The sequence below is a fragment of the Malaya genurostris genome, chromosome 3, assembly GCF_030247185.1.
Source record: "Malaya genurostris strain Urasoe2022 chromosome 3, Malgen_1.1, whole genome shotgun sequence".
Classification (NCBI taxonomy): domain Eukaryota; kingdom Metazoa; phylum Arthropoda; class Insecta; order Diptera; family Culicidae; genus Malaya; species Malaya genurostris.
This window is the reverse complement of record NC_080572.1, coordinates 42,534,482-42,556,144: the sequence shown is the minus strand read 5'-3', so window position 1 is coordinate 42,556,144 and position 21,663 is coordinate 42,534,482. Positions and strand designations below refer to the sequence as shown.

At 37.5% G+C, this 21,663-nt stretch overlaps 1 protein-coding gene and 1 long non-coding RNA gene across 3 annotated transcripts; one reads left to right on the top strand and one right to left on the bottom strand.

The window, feature by feature from the left end:
• The first annotated feature begins 344 nt into the window (after nucleotides 1-344).
• On the top strand, nucleotides 345-6,752 carry LOC131437397 (uncharacterized). Of its 2 annotated transcripts, XR_009230752.1 has the most exons (3): nucleotides 380-6,163; nucleotides 6,237-6,353; nucleotides 6,424-6,752. It is a non-coding gene; the product is annotated as an uncharacterized LOC131437397 (long non-coding RNA). The 2 variants fall into 2 exon arrangements; XR_009230751.1 differs by having other exon boundaries at nucleotides 345-6,353.
• A 5,244-nt stretch (nucleotides 6,753-11,996) lies between these two features.
• Nucleotides 11,997-20,230, bottom strand: LOC131438570 (uncharacterized). Its single transcript, XM_058608672.1, has 2 exons — nucleotides 19,981-20,230; nucleotides 11,997-12,911 (listed from the first exon to the last, which is right to left on the bottom strand). The coding sequence occupies exons 1-2, from the start codon at nucleotides 20,039-20,041 to the stop codon at nucleotides 12,382-12,384; spliced, it is 591 nt and encodes a 196-aa protein (XP_058464655.1). The 5' UTR covers nucleotides 20,042-20,230; the 3' UTR covers nucleotides 11,997-12,381.
• Nucleotides 20,231-21,663: the final 1,433 nt, after the last annotated feature.

The following is a 21,663-nucleotide window of genomic DNA, read 5'->3' as shown; positions in this document are numbered from 1 at the left end:
AAGTGTGTATGGTATCTTTTTCTGTTCAGGATATTCCAACGTCTTCTTAAAGGCCCCTTTTAAGACTTAGTTCTGATCCCAGCTGCGTCCATGAGTTCAACCAATAGCTAAATTAGAATAAAAATTATGTAATGATACAAACAAACTCGAAACAGTTTATGAAATTATCAACAAAATGTCTGAAAATAACAGCTTATTTTATAATTTATAGAAGTTAATCGTTTGGTTCAAATAATATTTCCGAGTAAATTTCATAATTAATGACGAGTTACCTAAGATGATATTTAAGCTATAAGAGAATATGTTTTAATAAATTCAAAACGTTGTGACTATGTGTCGTGTATGTGGATTAATACAAATGTTATTTAAGTTTTATCAACGATTTAGGTTTTTATTCTCTTATTGAAAAAGCGCGTCGTAACTAACAACATGGCGAGAAACTACAAAATCTTCTTACTGACATATGTGTTTTTTCTTCTTTTGATGCACCGATGTAAATCAATACATTTGAAAGTCGCATACATAACATTTCTTCCCTTCTATGGGGAAAACCTAAGAGGCGGACGACGATTTCTTTCCGAGCGTCGTAGAATAGGAGAGCCGATTTGTGCTCTCTGCTGATCTGGACTACAACACGGCGTTGAAAAACGTACATCAGGGGATCCATTTTCAACCGAAGAATTTGAACTGACTGTTGTACTAGAAAACAAATTTTGAGGTACTTCATTGCTATAATAATGTACCCGCCGAGGTGGGCTCTCTTGTTCTGCTGGTATCTTTGATATGCGTTGTGGTGTGAGTGACGTCGGTATTGATAGGCTTCGTTCGCTTTCTTCGTTGCCATGGTAGCGCTGGATTTGATCAACATGACGTTTGACGTGCTTTCCGTGATATTCTATTATGTAGTGTAAATCTCCCAGTTGTTTTGATATTACTCCTGGAATCCATTTATCCATTCGATTATTTCCAGAAATAAAGTATATTTGTTGTCCCGGAGTGAAAGATCGGAACGATGTGTTGAAATTCGCCTTTTGTTTCTCTGTGATTCTCGTGCTAGCATCCAGTGGCCTTACTAAATCTAACCGAGTCATTATATTTCGTCCCAAAAATAGTTTTGCTGGAGATTCAGTTGTCTCGGAATGAGCAGTTCTTCGATACTGACACAGGAATTCATTTATATTCTTCTTCAGAGTGCTTTTAGTTGTGCCCATGGCTTTGAGGGCTTGCTTCACTGTTTGGACATATCGCTCAGCCTGTCCGTTGGTGGCTGGGTGGTACGGTGCTGAAAATTTGTGGAATTTAACCCCGCTCATTTGCAGAAAATGCTTAAACTCTCGAGCAGTGAACTGTGGTCCGTTGTCGGATACCAGTGTCGTTGGTACTCCATAAGAACAGAAAAGCTCGTCCAATATACCAACTGTCGCCTCAGTTGTTGACGTAGAAGTGACTCTAACTTCCACCCATTTGCTGTAAGCATCGACAACGATTAGAAGCATTGAATCTGCAATCGGGCCAGCGTAATCGACGTGAATGCGCTGCCATGGGCCTTGCGGATATTCCCAATGGTGACAACTAAATTTTGGTGGAGAAGGTGCATTACTTGAACAATTCCTGCATGATCGCACTGCTAGTTCGATATCGTTATCGATACCTGGCCAATAAACGAAAGACCGAGCCAAGCTTTTCATTTTTACTACCCCCAAGTGTGCTACATGTAGATCATTCAATATCGCCTGTCTAAGCGACGGTGGTATGATTACTCTGTGTTCATAATGCAAACAGTTGGCTGCTAAGGTGTACTTGTTTTCCGGAGACTTGTAACCACAACGCGCCAGATCGTAACCTTTCTCAAGTAATTGCACAATTTTTCCCAGGTATTCATCCTTGCACGTTTCACGGGCAATGTGTTCCGCACGCACTGGAAGTTGTTGAATTTGATGCAGAGTGAAGCCCTCGAAATCATCTTCCAAAGTGTCATCCTCTTGTTTCAGACAGTTGACTTGAGGCACCGTTTCCTTCGATATTCGTGAGCAGTAATCAGCATTTGTATGTTGCTTCGTGGGTTTGTAGACTATGTCGAAGTCAAAATGCGCGAGATAATCCGCATAATTAGCCATTCGGCTTATGCACAACGTTGGTAGTGATTTCTCCGGATGCAAGATTTGTGTAAGGGGCTTATGATCCGTTATTAAAGTGAATTTTCTTGCGTACAAATAGTGAAAGAACTTTTTCACTGCCCAGACAATAGCAAGTGCCTCCTTATCGATTTGGGGATAGCGTTGTTCCGTAGTTGACATACTAGTGCTGGCGAAGGCGATTGGTCGTTCCTGCCCGTTGCTCAACCGATGAGAAAGCACAGCACCTAGTCCCGTCTTGCTAGCGTCCGTTGCTAGTATTAGTGGGAGCGTTGGATCGTATTGCATTAATACTTGGGGAGATGTTAGGACTGCCTTGATATCCAGATAAGCTTTATCGGCTTCAGAAGTCCATTCAAAATTATCGGACAGAAGTACGTCGCGTAAGGCTCTTGTTCTTGAAGAAAGATTTGGTATGAAGGCGCTATAATATGTAGCCTTTCCCAGAAAAAGCTGTAATTCTTCTGTTGTTGTCGGTCGAGGAGCATCGCGAATTGCTGCAACGTGTTTATCTGATTTATGCAATCCATAACGATCAATTCTGTGTCCTAAACATTCCAGAGATGGTGCTGCAAAGACGCATTTTGATCGATTCAGACGCAAACCGCTCTCTCTCAATCTATCCAAAATGATAGTGAGCGCTTGAAGCAGGTTGTCAAAATCTCTTGCAAACACGATTATGTCGTCGTAGAAACTAACGACGATATCATCCAATCCTTGAAGTACAGACTCCATGCGTCGCTGCCAAATAGCGGGTATGTTTGCCGCTCCATATACGGCCCGAGTTGGGCGAATAAGTCCGTGTGTTATCGTGTTAAGTGTTAGTATATGGCTGAACTCTTCATCTATCGGAAGATGAGTATACGCATCGGTCAAGTCCAAATGGCAAAACAATGTAGCGCCATTCATTTTGTTGAAAATCGTTTCTATCTTCGGTATGGGATGCTCATCCACTATCATCCGCGGGTTGACAGTTGGTTTATAGTTTCCGGTAATTCGCAGTTCTCCATTTTTTTTCACGACTATATGAGTCGGTGATGCCCACTCGGAGGAATCAACTTTCTTGAAGAATCCAGATGCTATTTTCTTGTCGATTTCCGCAGCGTAGCGGTCTCGTAATGCACACGGTACATCGTGTGCTTTGGCGAATATAGGGAATATTTCTGGTTTTAAATGTACTTTGGCTGGTGGTCCCGTTAATTTTCCTGCAGTGTCGCTAAATACATCTTCGAAGCCTTTCAGCAGATTCGAAAGACGTATTGTATCCATTGTATTCAGTCCGGTAGAGCTTATGGAATTGATCGGTTTGTCGGTAGAGAACAGTTCATGTAGATTGATATGTTCCACAAAATGGGAAATCCACTCGCGTCCGAAAAGTGATTCGGCTTTTCCGGATACGACGTACAAATTTAATTTACGTGTTGAAGCTCCAACAGACACAAGAACTGGAATACGTCCTAGACAATTAATATGATGTCCGGTGTAACTCGAAAATTGTCTGTCCGTTTTTTGTAATGAGTATCCTGGTTTAATCGATCGCAATTTTGATTCGGCAATTATGCCGCACGGTGCTCCGGTATCTAACTCCATTTGTAGAGCGCGCCCATCGATTTTGACATTAATCATTTTCTTTCCAGACGATGTGATATCGTGTACTTGATTCAGTGGTTGTACCAGGTCTATTTCCGATGATGGCATTTCGTGTGAGTCTACGAGATCTGCAGACGATTCTTGAATCATAGATTTGTTTGCCCGACATACTTTTGCAATGTGTCCTTTTATATTACAGTGATGACAACGAGCATCACGAAAACGGCACTGACTTCTTATGTGCTGACCGCCACAACCTTTGCAAGGTCCGACTTCTGTGGTATGATGATTGTTTGATCGCTGGTGATCACTCCTGAGACTTTTCGGTTGATTCAAAACTGACTTCTTCCTGATTCGAAGATTTTCGTAGCCTAGCTTGTTGGTTTCTTCAAGAATTGGGGAAGTTACACCCGTGTTAACCTCTCGTGCCGTATTCCGCGTAGCCTCTAGTGAATGAGCTATCTCGTACGCTTCTTTAAAATTTTCTGGTTTTTTCGCAATAATCTCATCGCACATATCGCGGGATTCTAGACCGTGCAAAAGTTGTTCGATTAACATCCGATCAAGGAAGTCTTCGTATTCGCAATTCACCGCACCTTGTCTTAAACGGAGTGCGAACTGGGCGATTGTTTCTCCTTTTTGTTGAACAATCTTTCTAAATTTAATGCTTTCAACGTATTTGTTCTTTTTCCGATCGAAATGATTGATTAGTGTGGCCTGCAACTGGTCAAAGTCGATGGTAGCTGGGTCTGCCGGGCTCACTAGAAACTTCAGAGCGTTATTCAACTCTGCTCCCATATGTACTCTGGCATAATTCGCATGCTGTAGTTGAGGCACCTGACTTAGCTCTAGTGCCCACTTGAACCGGCTGAAATAATCAGAAACGGATGAACCTTCGGATGGTTGGTATTCTGACATGGAAAAAGTTGGGATTTTCGGTAATAGAGGAGCAGCGCCTCCTGCAGCATCCGGCACTCCGGCATTTACTTGGTGGATCGCGTTTCCGATTGATGATCTGAGCGCCTCCGCAATCATAGCTGAGAGGGCCCCCAATAGTTCGGCATTGTCCGACATTTTGTTTTACTCCTTCAATACGCGTTTAGTTCGAATTGAGCATTACGAATAATTCCCGACCGCGCGAGGGAATCGGATCAATCCCACTTCTGACACCAAATTCTGTCGTGTATGTGGATTAATACAAATGTTATTTAAGTTTTATCAACGATTTAGGTTTTTATTCTCTTATTGAAAAAACGCGTCGTAACTAACAACATGGCGAGAAACTACAAAATCTTCTTACTGACATATGTGTTTTTTCTTCTTTTGATGCACCGATGTAAATCAATACATTTGAAAGTCGCATACATAACACTATGTTAGAATTAAATTAGGATAAGAATATTATGTAAAAGTGATGCTACGGCGAAGAAAAACTTATGTAAACTGCCTTAAGAAATAAACGTATTTATGGAAAAAAAAAATTCCAACGTCTTCTGGCCGTAACGGTAAGATGCCTTGTCCGGTCAGAAGACGTACTTCACATCCGCATGGTGCTTCTTTAAGAACGGCAGAATTTTCTTAAGACATTTCTTCTGGTACACTTACTGATTGATGACCAGACCGCTCGGCTTGAACCACGGCTTTGAAATCCCTCTATCCCGATATGGCGATGTACAGCCTAACTTTCTTTTCAAATTTATTTTTAAACCTATATTTTACTTCGGGGGGTGTGGCCGACTTGTCGCTGGAATAGTAGCTGTCATTTCCGGGAATGTGGGTCTTCGAGAGCGGAAAGTACCAGCACAAACAACGTTTCGCGGTTGTTCTGCGTCTGCTCGTCCGTGTACCGGGGGACCGAGTCTTCTTCCGATAGATGATGTCCTCCATCTTGAGAATCCGGTGAATCAAGGTATGGGAGCAGTGAAATTTTTGGACGACGTCACGCAAACTCGTTCCGTCCTTGTTGTCGAACAGCTTATTCAACGCTTCCTACTTCTTCTTCGTCATTATCTTCGCAGGACGGCCGCTCAGGGATGCCAGTAATCTTCGATTGAACTGACAACACCCGAGCGTAAAGAAGCATGCTACTGATTACTAGAGAGTCCAGAGAATAGTTCGGAGTCGATAGTTGATGTCTTTGCTTGAACCCTATAGTCGTACCCAATCCCGCTTAAGCTTTTCTAATTCTGCAATATCTTGTTTGAGTTCAGACCAAGTTCGCCCATAAACACGTCTCGTTTTTAATGTTTGTCTAAACAAATTGAAATTGAAAACATATTCGGGAAGTACTCTTATGCAACACTATATATCTGTATAAAAACTGTTAGTATTTGATAAAAACCGTAAATAGTATTAAGGTAGCGACAAAAAATATGAAATGTGCACAGGTCACATCATCGTTTCATTCTAACGAAGGGATTTTATTTATGAGTTTCGATGTGTGTTAACTTTATCCAATTAACTCGGTTGCGTGTCGATTGCAAAACCTGAAATCGCTTTTTTTTGTTGCAGGTGTCATTTTATTTTGGTCTGCTGATCTTTTGGTGCAGTAGCTGGAATCAAGCTAAATATAAGTACATTTTGCGTTGGTATCCTAATTGGGTGAAGGTATTTAAATCATATCCAGGCGTAAGTATATAAAAGAATGGATTAATTCAACAAATAGTGCAATTTTGATTTCTGTTTTGGGCAATTTCAGGAACAGGTAGCAAACCATCAGACATGTTCTCATGCAGACATACTCTGATTTGGATGAAACTTGAAACACGTCGTTAACATAGCAAACCAGTGATTTTGCACGGCAGGAAAGACGATCTCGACTGAAGTCTGATTTTGAGAAAGGGGCGAATGTACTTTCGTATGCACTTTGCTCAAATTTTTGTAACTCAAAGAACGTTACTTGCACCGAAATGGTGCCCAAGAATAAGTTGTGGAAAATCTTGCAACACTCTAAAAAATTATACACTGGAAAAAATGTTGACTGAATGAATGTTGAAATGAATTAGGAAAACAAACATTTGACGAAAATTTGATTAGTGTCTTTTTAAAAACGATGACGTTACTGCTAAAATAATTTTAAGACGAGACTGCATCATTTGTGAAAAAGTATTTATTTAAACACCAACATATGTTTAAGTTTATAGCAATAAATATGCACTTGGCGTCCTTTTGCCTAGAAGTAACCGTCCTCGAGATATTCAAACGTGACAAGGAATTAAGGGTTTCGTTGAATTACGCCCTTTTAACAAGTCTACACAAACAAGAATATAAAGTATACAATTATCTGTAGTCTGGCAAAATTACGCGAAAAAATAAACAATTTTATTATGTCGAAACAATTCGGAAACGAATATTTCTAGGAGATAGGTTATCATGGAAAAAAATATTGCTAATAGGCTATAACATAAAAATTGATTGAAGTTGTGCAAATATCATTGCTTCAATTGCTTTTCTTTACGTTCCGTCTTAGACTCGTCAGTGCAGAGCAGTTAAAATTGAACTGCTTAGTGCAAACTTAAACAGTTCAGTTTGAACCGCTAAGCAGACGTAAAGTTAATGCTATTTGCAAAACAAATAGATATCAAGGGTTTCAAAGCAAAATTAAACAAACGTTTAGTTTCTATAGTTATGGCCAGTATTAAAAATCAATCCTAGTTAAAGCTTACCACAATAGAAATAATTTTAATAACGTTTTTTTGGTTCAGTATACAAGTACGTTGATCTGTGGAAGCTGGTTCGTGAAACCAACGTATTTTGCTTTGGTGGCTCTGTTGTCATAGATAGGTCAAGCTACGTTCATACCATTTTGATGCACAGTGGATATAGTTATAGAAGCTCGGACCTGTACTGAAAATCTCAAAATTTTCAATCCGGAGCAGAGAAATCAAAAGTCGAAGAGTTTTTTTTTAATCGGCAACCGTTGGGTAATATTTATTGTCTTGTATATGTTGTAAAAAAAGTGTTTAGTTGCACTTATATCGTAGAAAAAGAAGTGATATTCTAAAAATCAGAGGTGGAAATAAGCCCATTTTGCGCATGAAAATGTGAATGAAGATTTCCGATTGTGAATCAAAAAACCGAACACCGTGAATTAAAAAATTGGGTAACAAAACTAAAATTGCGATTATGTTTTAAATTGTGGGAAATAAACTTGAAGACCTTTTAAAATTCTAAGTAAAACCAAAATTTATCTTATCAAAAATCACTCGTTTCAAAATTCATTATAATATCTACAAAAAATATGTTATATGAACAGATAAAACTGACTATTGTTATTTACTGTGAATCAAAAAATTTGCTTATTTTCACCTCTGCTATAAACTATCTCTGAAATCATCAAAGTCATTCCAATAAAGTTCCTGCTGTTTGATTGTTTGTTCTTATAAGTATGAATAAATATAAAAAGAATGGAACGAATATTAAGAAATAATTTTAGGGCTTAGATATTTTAAAAACACTTAAATTATCCATTTCTTCCTTGCCTTGCTGAATAGTGTCATTGTAACAATAGTCATTTAATTAGTGTGTTATTTTGGGTATTACTTGACTTTCAATCAGCGAATTGTGAACTCACTAGAGAAAAGTTCACTACTTATTTTTTACCAACGCGATTCTCACTGGAACTGCTCTCACATGTCTCAAAATAAGTAGTGAAAAACTTACTAGCGAACATTCCTCTTGTTGATGTCTAAGAAAAACGTTCGCACATTGAATCTAATATTAATGAGATTCTAATTACAAACAATACTTTACAAAAACTACAAACTTTTCGAAGCATTGAGACCCGTAACTTGAGCTAGGGAATAAAAGCACGAGTTGTTTTCTGTGAATGTTTTCTAACGATTAGCAAGCGCCTAATGTTAATAACGAATAAAACATAAGTTTCATAAGGATTCGTTTTAGCAAAAACCACTGATATCGAATCTTGGACCAAACGTAGTTGACTTCCAACTACATTTATTTCTTTCAGTATGAAGTGCCTCCCACAAATCCTTCGATTTGAAGCATTCTGTACTGTTTGGCCCGTAAATATTTGAATGGCGATTAGCCATTTTATCAGAAGGAAACCTAGCGAAGTTTATGCTATTATCACTAATTTTCCTCCAGAAACCATTGCTAGCAGAAACGATTTGCTTATAATTACCTGTTGCTGACTCAGGCTTCGAAAAATTTGCATAGCAGCTGGTAATAACACATTTCATTTTAGAAATTATTTAAACTGACACTTTCAGCAATACTTTTAAATCACTGGTATTTAATACCCAAATCATTGGAAACTCAGTTTTATCACTCTTTCACTGAAAATTCATGCAAGAGGAAACAAAATGCGGAGCGTATGGTGCGCATCCGATATTACATTGCATCACACTGGTGTCCAAAGGTCATTTAGTCAAACCCAATATAAGTATAACTCTAGTCTTGTATTCTCTATAACCAGTTATTTGATTTTTTTTTGAATAAGAAAAGAAATTTATGGTTTATTATAGTTTGATTTTTGAAGAATCCAACCAACTCTTATGCGATCACTGCGCTGCTCGAGTGCCGAGCTTTGAACTAAGCAATGGTAATAATTTTCAGATTTTGCTTGAAGATTCGAAAAAAATGCCGGGTTTTTATTTTTTTGTATAATGAATCGAATACTGACATACAAAAACGTGGTAAAAAATCTAATAATTATGATTTAGTAACTTTCCGAGGTATGTTTGAATGATATTTATGGAGAAATAGTGAGAAAATATATCAAATTCGAAGAAGTGAGGTTGGGTACTGTTTTAATATCTGGGCCATTCTTTGTTTTTATGGTTGGATTTTGAGAATAATTGATAAATTATTATCAAAAGTTGTATTACTAGTCCATTTACTCATGTTTTATCATCTGAATCAAATCAGTATGTGAACTAAAAATTTCAAATTTCATCCGAGATTTCCAAGTATATAGGACAATTTTAAATCATATGTTTGATGACAACACGTGAATAATCATTTTTTAAAATCCATATTTGTAAGGTTTTGCCATCTGCATTCGTTCAAACTCAAGTAAATAGGAAAATTCGTCCAAATTTATTTCTAAATACATGGGATATGTCAAAAGAATCACCATAACGCTATCTCGTGATAATCACTCTGATTTAATTCTTCAATATTCCGTCGAAATCGTTTCCTTATATTGATGTAACCGCATGGAGAAAGATGTGAACACTTCTTAAACACAGCATTTGACAGCGAACTAGAACCAAAGAACCAAAAATTTCGGTTTCAAGCCAACTGTATGCAGATGACAATCGTGTCACCGGGGTTACGTTGATCCACGATGTAAAATACCCTGGTGATCACGTTTTTCTATGTGTTAGTGCGGTTGTCATTTTATTTTGGAATAACAGAGAGACGTGAAGAAGAAAAAACATAAACAAATGACGTTCCGGGAGTTGCTTTTATGAAAATATTTAGAGTTGGTTCTATTTGTGAAAATATTGACAGTGAAATGCGGTGTTTTGTTCCGGGATGTTTCAATCGTTTTCATCACCTGCAAAATGCCACCCACAGCACAATCACTTCATTATCCATAATAACTGTAATACATACCACAGTGCGATCCGCCAAATCCTTCCTCCAACGAAATGAACAGAATCGGATGTGTGTAAAACTTTCTATATTTCGACGTTACCTTGCAAGCCCTTGAAAAAAAAGTCCAGATTTTCAATTAGTGCCAAAGATTCGCCAGGCTGCGCGACAACTGGAGTAACTTAGAAGTGAAATCCTGATCTGAAATGGTCGTTTGTTTATGTTTACATGCTTGGATCCCGGTGCGCCATACTTAATTTCGTGAGAAAATTACCAACACTACCAAAACTGTCTTATCACGCCACCAGTGTATTTTACGTCGTGGCGTTGATCCATGTTACTTGATTATCAAAACAATAAGTTCAAATGAATTTGACCTTTATTAAACAAAATCAAATAATCAAATGACTTTGATAACAACTTTCCTCTTGAAATGTTCAGCTACAAACAATGTTTTGTTCGTTTGGTTCAGCGTTTGACGGTTCGTTTGATTCCTTTTGGCTTCCTCTCCGCGCGTCTTTGATTATAACAGGGTCTCTAGCCTAGCCCATCGCAGTCGTCCAACTTCGCTGTACGTACGATAGGTGGCTCTCCAAGCAACTGTTGCAATTCGTGGCTCATACGCCGTCGCCACGTTCCGTCTTCCATCTGTATTTCGCCATAGATGGTCCGCAGCACTTTTCTGTCAAAGACACTTAGAGCGCGTTGGTCCTTCGCCAATATAGTTCAAATCTCGTGGCAATAGAGAACAACCAACCTAATGAGTGTTTTGTAGATGGTTAATAGCAAAGTTCACGCATCGTTGTCGTTGTCGGCTCTCTCGCCCGTTTACAGGCTTCTACATCGCCTCCCGGCTTATCAAACCTTCTAAATGTTCGAAAATTATCCATGTACGGTAAATAATATTTGCCATGATTTCAAACCCACCACGAAGAGAATGTTGATATTGTTGAGCCCGATTATCAATCCACATATTGCTGTCTTTAGTTTTATAGTAGTGCAAAATGAATGTTTAGTAATTTTTTTTTTTCAAAGATAATGTTTAAAAATGTAATACTCTTGTTATATTTATGTTCCATACACTTCCTACAACGCCATAAAACTTATGCAGTGTTCAAAGCAGGCCCGCTGGAAAACGAAGAAATATAATAAAAATAACAGTTGGAGGTTTCTATTCTTATCATCATCTATTCTCATTTTTGGTGCAGCACAATGATAAACATTTTGGTCGGAATGGTATCATAAAATGTTTTGTTCCCAAGGACTTGAATCCACTGAATTGTCCTGGAATACGTTCAATCGAAACCTATTGGGTCCCGATGAAATGGGAAGAAAGTAAATGTTTCGAAAGAGTAAAAAAATAGGAAAGTAGAAAAAGGAACCGTATGCGATAGTTATTATAGATGGCTTTTTGTGAAATTGTGGAGACTTCTCTGTGAAACTTTTTTAAGTATACTTTAGTACTATTATAAAGAACTATGTTCTGCACGACTTTCAATTGATTTCGTTAAATTGTAAGTTGATTTTTTTGTACGCTCTCATCTTGCTTTTGTAGATTGATATATGTTTTCGCAGGTTCATTCCTCATTTTCGAGAGTTTTGGAAAAAATCATTCTTGTCAATGCAAAGCGCGAAGAGTCGTTATTTACAGAACGATGTATTTATCTATTGGCTGTCATCGTAGGATTAATTTAATTAGACATCAATGAGTAAATTCCATCGCAGAAACTCCACTCAAATATACTCAACACATTTTTACAGCGTATGTCTATTGTATATAATATTTATATCGAACAAATAACTAACGTTACACAATTTGGTTGTACATAATAACATGAGTTAGTGCAGTCTGTTGGTAAAATTTTGTTGTAATTTTCTGCTATTTGCCGTTTCTCTTACATTTGGATATTTTTCTGTGAAATACTAGCAAGCGCCTTCGAATCATGAATCAAGTCAAATCGTCTGCAACATGATCATCACGCCTGGCTCAACCCAGCCAATGGAGCGAACCGCAATGATCAAGTTGGATGCAAACATGAGAGTCCTATTTGTTAATGTTTTCCAGCGGTTGATCATATTGATGATGAGATTGAATTTAGCTATCGTACAGTAGTTGCAGTCTTGCTGCGGCAGGTTCAGACTCTTCACTTGTTCTCTGTTCGGATTCTTGACCATCAGGGTCGCCATCAAGCAGCGGATGTCCGTTATCATCGACCCGGTTACTGTGACTGCTATCCACAAACGAATTCTGTTTAGCATTAGCCACACTCCGTCTGGCTATCATATCGTCCTTTGCTGTCTCGTAATCGATCTCGGCATCGGTTACTCGCCCAGGAAGCATCCGCTGGATAAATAGTTCTTGAAGATTATCAAGTGGTCGGTGATGGCCTCGGTGGCCGGCTTGTTCCAGGCGGGCTTTTTCCAGCCACATTTCCAAGTTAAATTTATGCGGCGAAAGCGAAGACAGTGGTGAAGGTGGTGGTGGCTGTGTCGCCAGCGGAGGCAATGGACTTCGTTTTCGCAGATAGTTGAAGCAGCAAGTACGGAAATGACGTGTACCGCAGGCTGATGTGCATTCTTTCCCGCAAGAGTCGCACGAAAGAGCCGTCGAGAAAAGCACACAATCTGCGAATGAAGACGTGAGTTTAGTTGATTTATGGTTTGATAATTGGATGACGAATGCTATTGACTCAGTGATAAGGGTTGTTGGGCGATAACAAGGGAAATATGTAATTGTATAATTGCCGGTAGGGGTAAATCGATAGTGGACCTATGTCAACGGCAACGTGGATTTGCAAGCAATTTAACTTCAAAGGAATGATCGGGTGTTACTTGTCGCAAACAGATTTTCAAATTGTGATAACCCGGAGGCTTACGTTTCAGATATAGAGCACTATTAAAAGTGATTCATTGTTGTCGCTGAAATGGCGATTTCGTAAGCTCCAGATGTTCGCGAGTTAGATCAATGAATCTAATGAATGTGATTTTGATTGGAGTTCATAGAGAAATATCAAGACATTCATCGCGAAAATCTATGAAAAATGAATAATTTTACCCCTAAATGTATATTGTTTCCTTTTATTAACATACCAGTTTTCGTGAAATAAAACTTCAACCAGTAAACTATTCTAAAAACATTTTAATTCTCAGTACTGTCATCATTGCGGTCTATGTGTTATGGAGTATAAACAATTTATGCAATGAACACAATTTTTTTTCGTGAACGTTTTATGTTTCCAATTGGTAATAAACTGATTTCATAGGAATGTGAAGTTCAATAATTATTAACTTTTAATAATCATTTCTGCTTTTTAGAAGCTTGTTTTGACTTTAACAAATTTTCCCATCGCAAACTAGAAAATTATGTCTTTAAGGGTGAAGTTATTCATAGACTTTACGTTGCGTTTTCGATTCATCCAGTGTTGCGAAAATATCAAATTATCAAATATCACCGCTGAAAAATACTATCACTATCCGCAAAATCAACGATGATTATGAACACTCGAAGAGAGTGTGGACATAATCTCATTCCGTTCAATATCACTACAGGGAGGTTCCTTGCAGCGATTTTCACTGAAAATTGTGATATTCATTTTGGCGTGTGATGTATTGGAAATCAAATTCAAACTAGTTTTAATATGCCATGCTATTATTAAAAACAATTATAATGACATGTTTCATGCTGCAGTTTCAAAAATATACTATTTACTTGAATTTCATACAGAGAAGTAACAGGAGCGCAGGAGCGAACCCAAAAAAAAAACGTTCAAACCAGTCCGGTGAAAGGGCACTTTGCCAAGCACTGCTCTATCGTAGTCAATATAGCATTTCAGCAGATGGCTGGTTCGAACTCGGCGCAAACTCTGCACTTCTATAAATCAAATTCATGCTATATAGCATTTAATTAGGTTTAACCTATTTATTTTTTTTTTTTATTAAGTTTAACCTATTTAGACCATGAGAGTAAATCAATTCTTGAATGAAAACTAAGTCTTTTGTCTCCATAATTAATTTCAGAATGTTTTGCCTTTCTCATATAGAAAGGCTATGCAGTCACTGTGAAAACCGACTTTTTAACCGAGGCCCGGACGGCCGCATGTCATATACCATTCGACTCAACTCGACGAACTGAGCAAATGTCTGTGTGTGTATGTGTGTATGTATGTAACAAAAATGCATTCATTTTTCTCGGAGATGGCTGAATCTATTTTCACAAACTAAGATTAAAATGACAGGTCTCATCGTCCCACAGCCTTATATTGAATTTCATCCCGATCTGACTTCCGGTTCCGGAGATATAGAAGGATATGCACCAAGAAAATTGGAAAAATATGCACTGACACACAGCTCAACCTATTTTCTCAAACTAAGATTCAAATGAAATGTTTCATAGTTTCCTGCAAAAATTTAGAATATTTTATCCAGATCCGACTCCCAATTCCGGAACTGAAGCGTGATAAGTGGAAAATTACGAATTTCATTAGTATTTTTTCACGAACAATTGTCAAAAACAGGTACAAATCCCATGAAACTATCTGATAAATTCTTCTATTTTTCAGAGCTTGTTAGTTTGTGGGCACAAAAGCTTAATTCGGCCCTACTGGTCCCTCCTTTTTCTGTTCCGGAAGCACCGAAAGTGGTGCAGAAAAACTTAGATAATTGAAGTTACTTCGATTTCTCTGTGATGCTTGAACCGATTTTCACAAATCTTCATTTGAATTAAAGTTCATATTATCTTTAAAGCTACTGTGAAATTTCATCCGGATCCGACTTCCGGTTCCGCAATTATAGGGCGATGAGTGTCGAAGCTTTCAAATTGGCATATAGAATGACAATACAATACCGTGTAACGTGGAAGACAAAACACAAAACGAACGATGCGTGCTTTGTTCTATTTCGTACATGCTATGAAGATATCGAAACGGTTACTGATGTCTGCTACTAGTGTGTAATATTGGTAAAAGACGGTGCTGCGGTTGATAAAAATAATAGCTATTTTATGATCAGTACGGCCGAAGGAATAAACCAATGTCAATGAATTCAAATTTGAAAACCTGTTTTAATCCACCTAGTGGTGTAATGATGCCTTTCTCATGTATAATATTGTGGTATTCTTATCAAAAATTTTTTCTTCGATTTTTGAAAGAAACCAAGAGATTATAATAGTTAATATTAGTATAACATACAGAATAAAACAGTGCTTTGATTGCGTAGGTCATCCTTAAGAAAACGAAGTGGGTTCACTATTATATGCACTTCCGGCACCGGTACTCGAGAACCGGTATAATCAAAGTCGGTTCGTAACATGACATAAAAACTCTTTTAGTACGCACTCTAATTACGATTCAAATGTTTGTCGCATCCTAAAATATGCAGTAATTTTTGGTAGGACCATAAGACCTTTCAATTGACCCTAAGATATGGAATAACGGTTTAGAGTCCAGTTTATAACATTCTTTACGGTTTTTGTTCCGCCAGTTTAAGTGACGGTGTACAATATTGAACACACTTTACCCTATAACTCCGGAACCGGAAGTCGGATGCGGATGAAATTCAGGAATTCCATATGGAACCGGAAGACCTTTCATTTGAATCTAAATTTGTGGAAATAGCTCAAACCATCGCTGAGAAAAGTGAGTGAGATCCATTTTGGTATATATGACCACTATTTACGGTATCTCCGGAACCGGATACCGGGAACCAGGATAGCCGAAATCGGTTTGTTTAGTTGCCTACTGATAATAGCTATCGATTCGTGTAGTTTTGAGACCAGTTTAGAATTTTTTTTACGTATTTTGTTTCGCCGGTTTAAGTGACGGTGTACAATATTGAACACACTTTACCCTATAACTCCGGAACCGGAAGTCGGATCCGGATGAAATTCAGGAATTCCGTATGAGACCTTTCATTTGAATCTAAGTTTGTCAAAAACGGTTCAGCTATCTCCGAGAAAACCTAGTGAGATTATTTGACACATACACACACACAGACATTGCTCAGCTCGATGAACTGAGTCGAATGGTATATGACACTTAGCCCTCCGGGCCAATTTTCCCTAGTCGGTTTTTCAAGTGATTGCATAACCTTTCTATATTAGAAAGGCATAAATATGAAATTTTCACAGCCGGTAGTACAGTACAGTAACAGAAACGCAGGTTCGCTTCATTTGTTAGATTTTGCTTGATTGATTTAACCGAAATAGAGCATTAACTAGGTTTAAAACTGTTCTAATTTTTAGGTCATACTTGTTGCTGGCAAACAAACCAACTTCGGCTATACCGGTCATCTGAATCCGGTTTCGGAAGAATTGAAAATAGTGATTAAAAACCAAGATGGTCAAATCGATTTTCACAAACTTATAGGTTCAAAGGAAAAGGCTTACAGTTTCATACGGAATTCCTAAATTTGTTGTGGATACTACTTCCGGTTCCTGAAATACAGGGTAAACAGGATTTGCAGAGTTTGTTAGATTGAGTCCGAACAAACTTTCCTATTTCTATTCAATTAACAGTTGTTTTTGCGAATTCCACAGTAATATTTTTTATATTACGAGTAATATGAGAAAGGCATCATTACACCACTAGGAGGATTAAAACAGTTTTTTTGCTGTATTTGTATTACATATTGTTTTGGTGTATTGCACTATCGACATCTGAATATCATTATCTGCTAGTGAAAATCGCTGAGCATGATCATTAATAATCATGTGTGAATTTAAATCAAATGACTGTAGTGATATTTGTAGGAATGAGATTATATTCGGTGGTGATATATGACTAGGTGATAATTGCGCAACACTGATTAGAAGTGAAAATGCAGTCCCAATACTAATCTCAGAAAATCAAACGATTTTCCTTGCCATGATCGATGATGATTTTGTAAACGATAATCACCGACGGTTTTTATCGGGGATGATCGCTGATTTTTGATTTTTTGAGAATGATAATGCCAACACTGGATTGGACATCAGTGCATTGGCAGTTTATGTTGAACCACGAGAAGGCATTTGAGATTCAACATAAACTCCTAACTCAAGGATGAGTCAAAGACGAAACGTTGAAACATGAAATTAGTCATGTGCATTTTAGTACGAACGAGATGCAAAAACCCTTATATGTGTTAATGAAATAGTCCGACGACAGAATAATGACGGGAAATTCTTACATCAACATCTTGCGGAAAATTTTGGAGGTTTCGTTGATCTGGATGAGCCATGAGGTAAAGCAAGTATTTCAACAAAATAACGACCCGAAGTGTACTGCCAAGAAGATCAAGTTTTTTCCTGGGAGTTTTTTTTTGAGGACATTATTAGATGTGATAAAAAGGGGGTGAGTAATAGCTGGATGACGTGAATACGAATAAAACTGACATGTTTTTCCAAAATTCGTAAAAATTTTCTTTAGTTTGAGAAAATTCTCTATCTATTTATTATAAAATAAGGTGAACAAACATCATAGGAATATATTTATGTCAAATCTTACCAAAATTTGGAATAATTCAATTTTCGTGATCTGAATTTGAATCAAATGATTTGATGACCTGTGTAACTGGTAGGCTTTCAAAAGCAATTCCCAATTTGTGTATAAAGTAAATATACGACAACGTTTTGATGCAGAATGGTTACTTGGGTGGGAGTTAAATTGATTTAGCTTATAGGTTTGGTAAGTTTTATTTAACAATTTACAGGGTGGACCATTTAAAGTGAAAGCATCGAGCAACCCAATAACTTTTGACAGAATTATCAGATCGATTAATGACATACCGCCATTCCATCATTTCAAGGCAATTTTACCATGGAACAGTACATACCAAATGAACGCGCTGGAATTGGTCAGCCTTACATTCAAAACGTGGCCAACTGAAAATCCTCAACTAATTGAGGGGCAGCCTCTATACGACCAAAAGTTACTTTTTGATGTGGTGTTTGTGCGGATATGGTGATTGGCTTTTTGTGATGCTTATTGTTCGTGAAAATGATTGGAATTGCTACTGGTTTACAGGACAGTGCAACATGCCATACAGCACGACTAACAATCGATTTATTCCATTGTTCCCCAGACAAGTTATATCGAAAAACGGTGATTATGACGCCACCAGACATATTCGTGGGGCTATTTTGTAATCCAAGGTATACGCTGATAAACCAAGAACCATAGCTCAACTCAAAGACAACATACGACGTGAAATCACCGCCATATTGACCGATACATTGGCCAAAACCAATGGAAAACATTTTGTACTCAAGGCCAAAGGTTGTTATTCACGCGATATTATTTTCAAAAAATAGCTGTAACATATCTCCTTGAATCAGTATAAATTATAATCAAAAAGAAAATAACTAAAAATGCGTTTTAATGTATTTTGTTCATAAACAAATGCTTCCACTTTAAATGGCTCACCCTGTATTTAATAAGGCCACTGCTTTAGCTCTAAGATGCCGAGGGCAAGGTTTGGTAAGTTGACACTCATACAAATTTTCTTGTTTTTATTCAAGTGCAAAAAAAAATTTTTTTTGTCGTCGGTTTTTTGCACAGAAATATTATCAAAAGATTTTTGTTCTGCAAAATCCATGTTCGGCTCATGCACTCAATGTTTGTTTCTGGATTTTGCACTGTGAGGCGGCTAGGATCTATTTGTTTTTATTCAATAATATAATTTTTAAGGCACGCTGCTTAGGCTCTAAGATGCCAAGGGTAGGCTAGGATTTAGACAATGTTCGATGTACGCTTACCAAACCCAGTCTTGTGGTAGAGTCGTGTCTACCACAGCTCAGGGAGGCGGAAATGGTAACGCGTACGCACGAATTGCTCTCTCCTGTCTCTGAGTGTATCTTTTTCCAAAACAATCATCTTTTCTGTGATTGTTATCATTTATTTGGCTTCTCCAATATAGGTTTCCACTCAGTCATTGCAAAAACTGAACTGAGTTATGGCAATTTTACGTCAAATCAACTAAAATTAATAAATCGACTCAAAAATACTTAATCGGGTATTTTAACTGTCGCCCTTACCTATTGTTTTAATTCTTTCAGTCGTTCATATATAGATTTTACTCGTTTTCTGTTATCAACAGGAAGCTTCCCAAACCTTATCTTATGCATTATTTTTATGTTTATATCAGGCGGATTTAGGACAATAGCGTCCTATATCTGCATTTTATACACATGTAAAACGAATGTAGGACATGGTGATTACATGGGTATACAAACTTATGAAACCATCACTTTTAATTACATACTATTGATACCGAGTGTCGAGAAAGAAACGAAATATAAAATCTTAATAATGTAATTTTTTTAGTATTATTTTAGCATCATTTTGTTATGAAAGTTTAGTTTTATTAGTGAGCACGTACACATTTACTATCAGAAAATTAGCATTTCTGGTTAAAAGTGTTCCGATTAACAGTTGCTATTTGAATGGCTTCGCTACTTTGATCGTTCTGCATTTTAAATTATCTGCAAGTATATTTAGGCAAAGATACGACTCTACGGATACGAAGAATTATTCATTTTCAGCAATCGAATTTTCGGAAACTTGTGTCTAGACGAAGAATAAAACCTTTCAAGCAAATCTATCCTATCCAACAATAGATTCCTGCATCCTTCAGCAGTAAACTAATATGCGTTTCGAAAGTTTCGTTTGAGAATGTAGTCACTCAAGGAACATTTTAGTGCTAGCACCGGGTCACTTACAAATCAACAGTATTGACACGTATGCTGTCGCCTGGTTTATCATGCTCCTTGTTAGTCTCATTTTCTATAAGCTAAAATCCACTTTTTGTACGAATTTTCCCAAGTGATTTTTTCCGGAGCATTACAAAATTAATTACTAGGTACACTGCACGATTCTAATAAAATCATATTTCACTACAATGTTTTGAACAACATACGAAAACAACCAGCTTTTTTCACCAACGGCAACAGGTAGCACTCCTGTTGGTTGTTATCAGAAAACTACAACCATTTCTGATGTTACGGGTTGCATTTATAGCTAGAAGAACATCAGAATGAGTAGGTTTCCATTTTGCCATCGCAGTCGATGCGCTGCTTGCTGCGCGGGAAAATCTTTCGTGATGGAAGCGATGTCGTCATTGATTTACGCGCCCGTTTTTCAACATCTTCTAGGGTCCTCGTCAAAACGAATGGATCAAATGCGCTGTTATGCTGATATCACTTATAATTGATACGTCATTTAAGTCTGAAACCCGTGAATCATACTCATAGAACTAAGCCAGGAAATATGCAAACCCCTTCCAATTTGGTTAGTCAAAGATTCTATACATCACATTAAAAAAAAACACTGATTTCACTTTTCACGGATTTTCTTTAGAAAAAAGACACTTCAATTGGATTTCAATTCCATTCCTTGAAGCTGTAATTCGCTATCCACCCTAGCCAACACTTATCTGAAAAGTTGAACGATTGAAACCATCAAATCGACCCAACTAGAAGCGCACCCAATATAATAAAACTATGTATTGAATTATTCGCTTCTGTTGTATGGTGTTGCTTTTAATTCGTCGCAAGGAAATGCCAAATTCAATTATCAACTCGAATGCGACTTGGAGTCTCCATCGAAGCCACAAATCGACCCACGTGATGAACAGGTCGTTTTGTGAGGGAAATGTAAATTGTTTATTGTGTCCATTTTCTTTGATCTCAGCCGAAATGTTCGAATCTGCTGAAGCCTTCCATGTTCGATAGGTTTATGAATAAGGCAAATTAATAGTTTTCACACGAAAAACAGTTGTGTTTCAGTTCGATGTGGGAAATTTGAAGGTATTGAGAAAATTAAGATTAGAATTAGACATTGTTTTTGATCTAGCACCGTGTTGAATTATTGAACGGATTGCGACTTCTTTGTTCAAGGACGAAACCATGTTTCAATGACATCTATAAAGAAGTAGTTTCTCCTCATCTTGTTTTTTTTTGTAGGAAAGTTTAGTTCAGTAGCCATCAATAAAAATGCTAATTTCTATCAACATCAAGTTTTTCTTCACACTGAGCACTTGTCCTGTTCATATTTTTTTTATCAATAAATTAGCTAACAAAGTGAAAAACTTTGATAACACCTGCCATAGCCTGCCTGGGATCCGTGTCATATCATCCATCTTTAAAAGTGTTACATTGATGTTTTCGTTAAGGTAATACGTTGAAGATGATCGATTATCGTTGATAAGAAAACTCGCAGTGCCTTCGGGACTGTAAGCAAAGTAGTTGTGCAAATATCTTCATCTTTATGTGTTTATTCGACAAGCAAACAGAAGACATATTCCAGGAAAAGCCACTACTCGTGACTCTACCTCGCGTTAGCCCCGGTAGGGGTGAAAACAGCCGAAATCGTGTCTCATCCGATTGATGGTGTAGTGAAGAGAA

What these genes read in the sequence shown, in the direction of transcription:
- LOC131438570 (XM_058608672.1), bottom strand. Translation starts at nt 20,041, where the DNA reads ATGAGACTAACAAGGAGCATGATAAACCAGGCGACAGCATACGTGTCA. An exon ending in CGTGTCAATACTGTTGATTT is followed by an intron (nt 12,912 to 19,980) that starts GTAAGTGACCCG and finishes CTTCATTCGCAG; the next exon opens with ATTGTGTGCTTTTCTCGACG.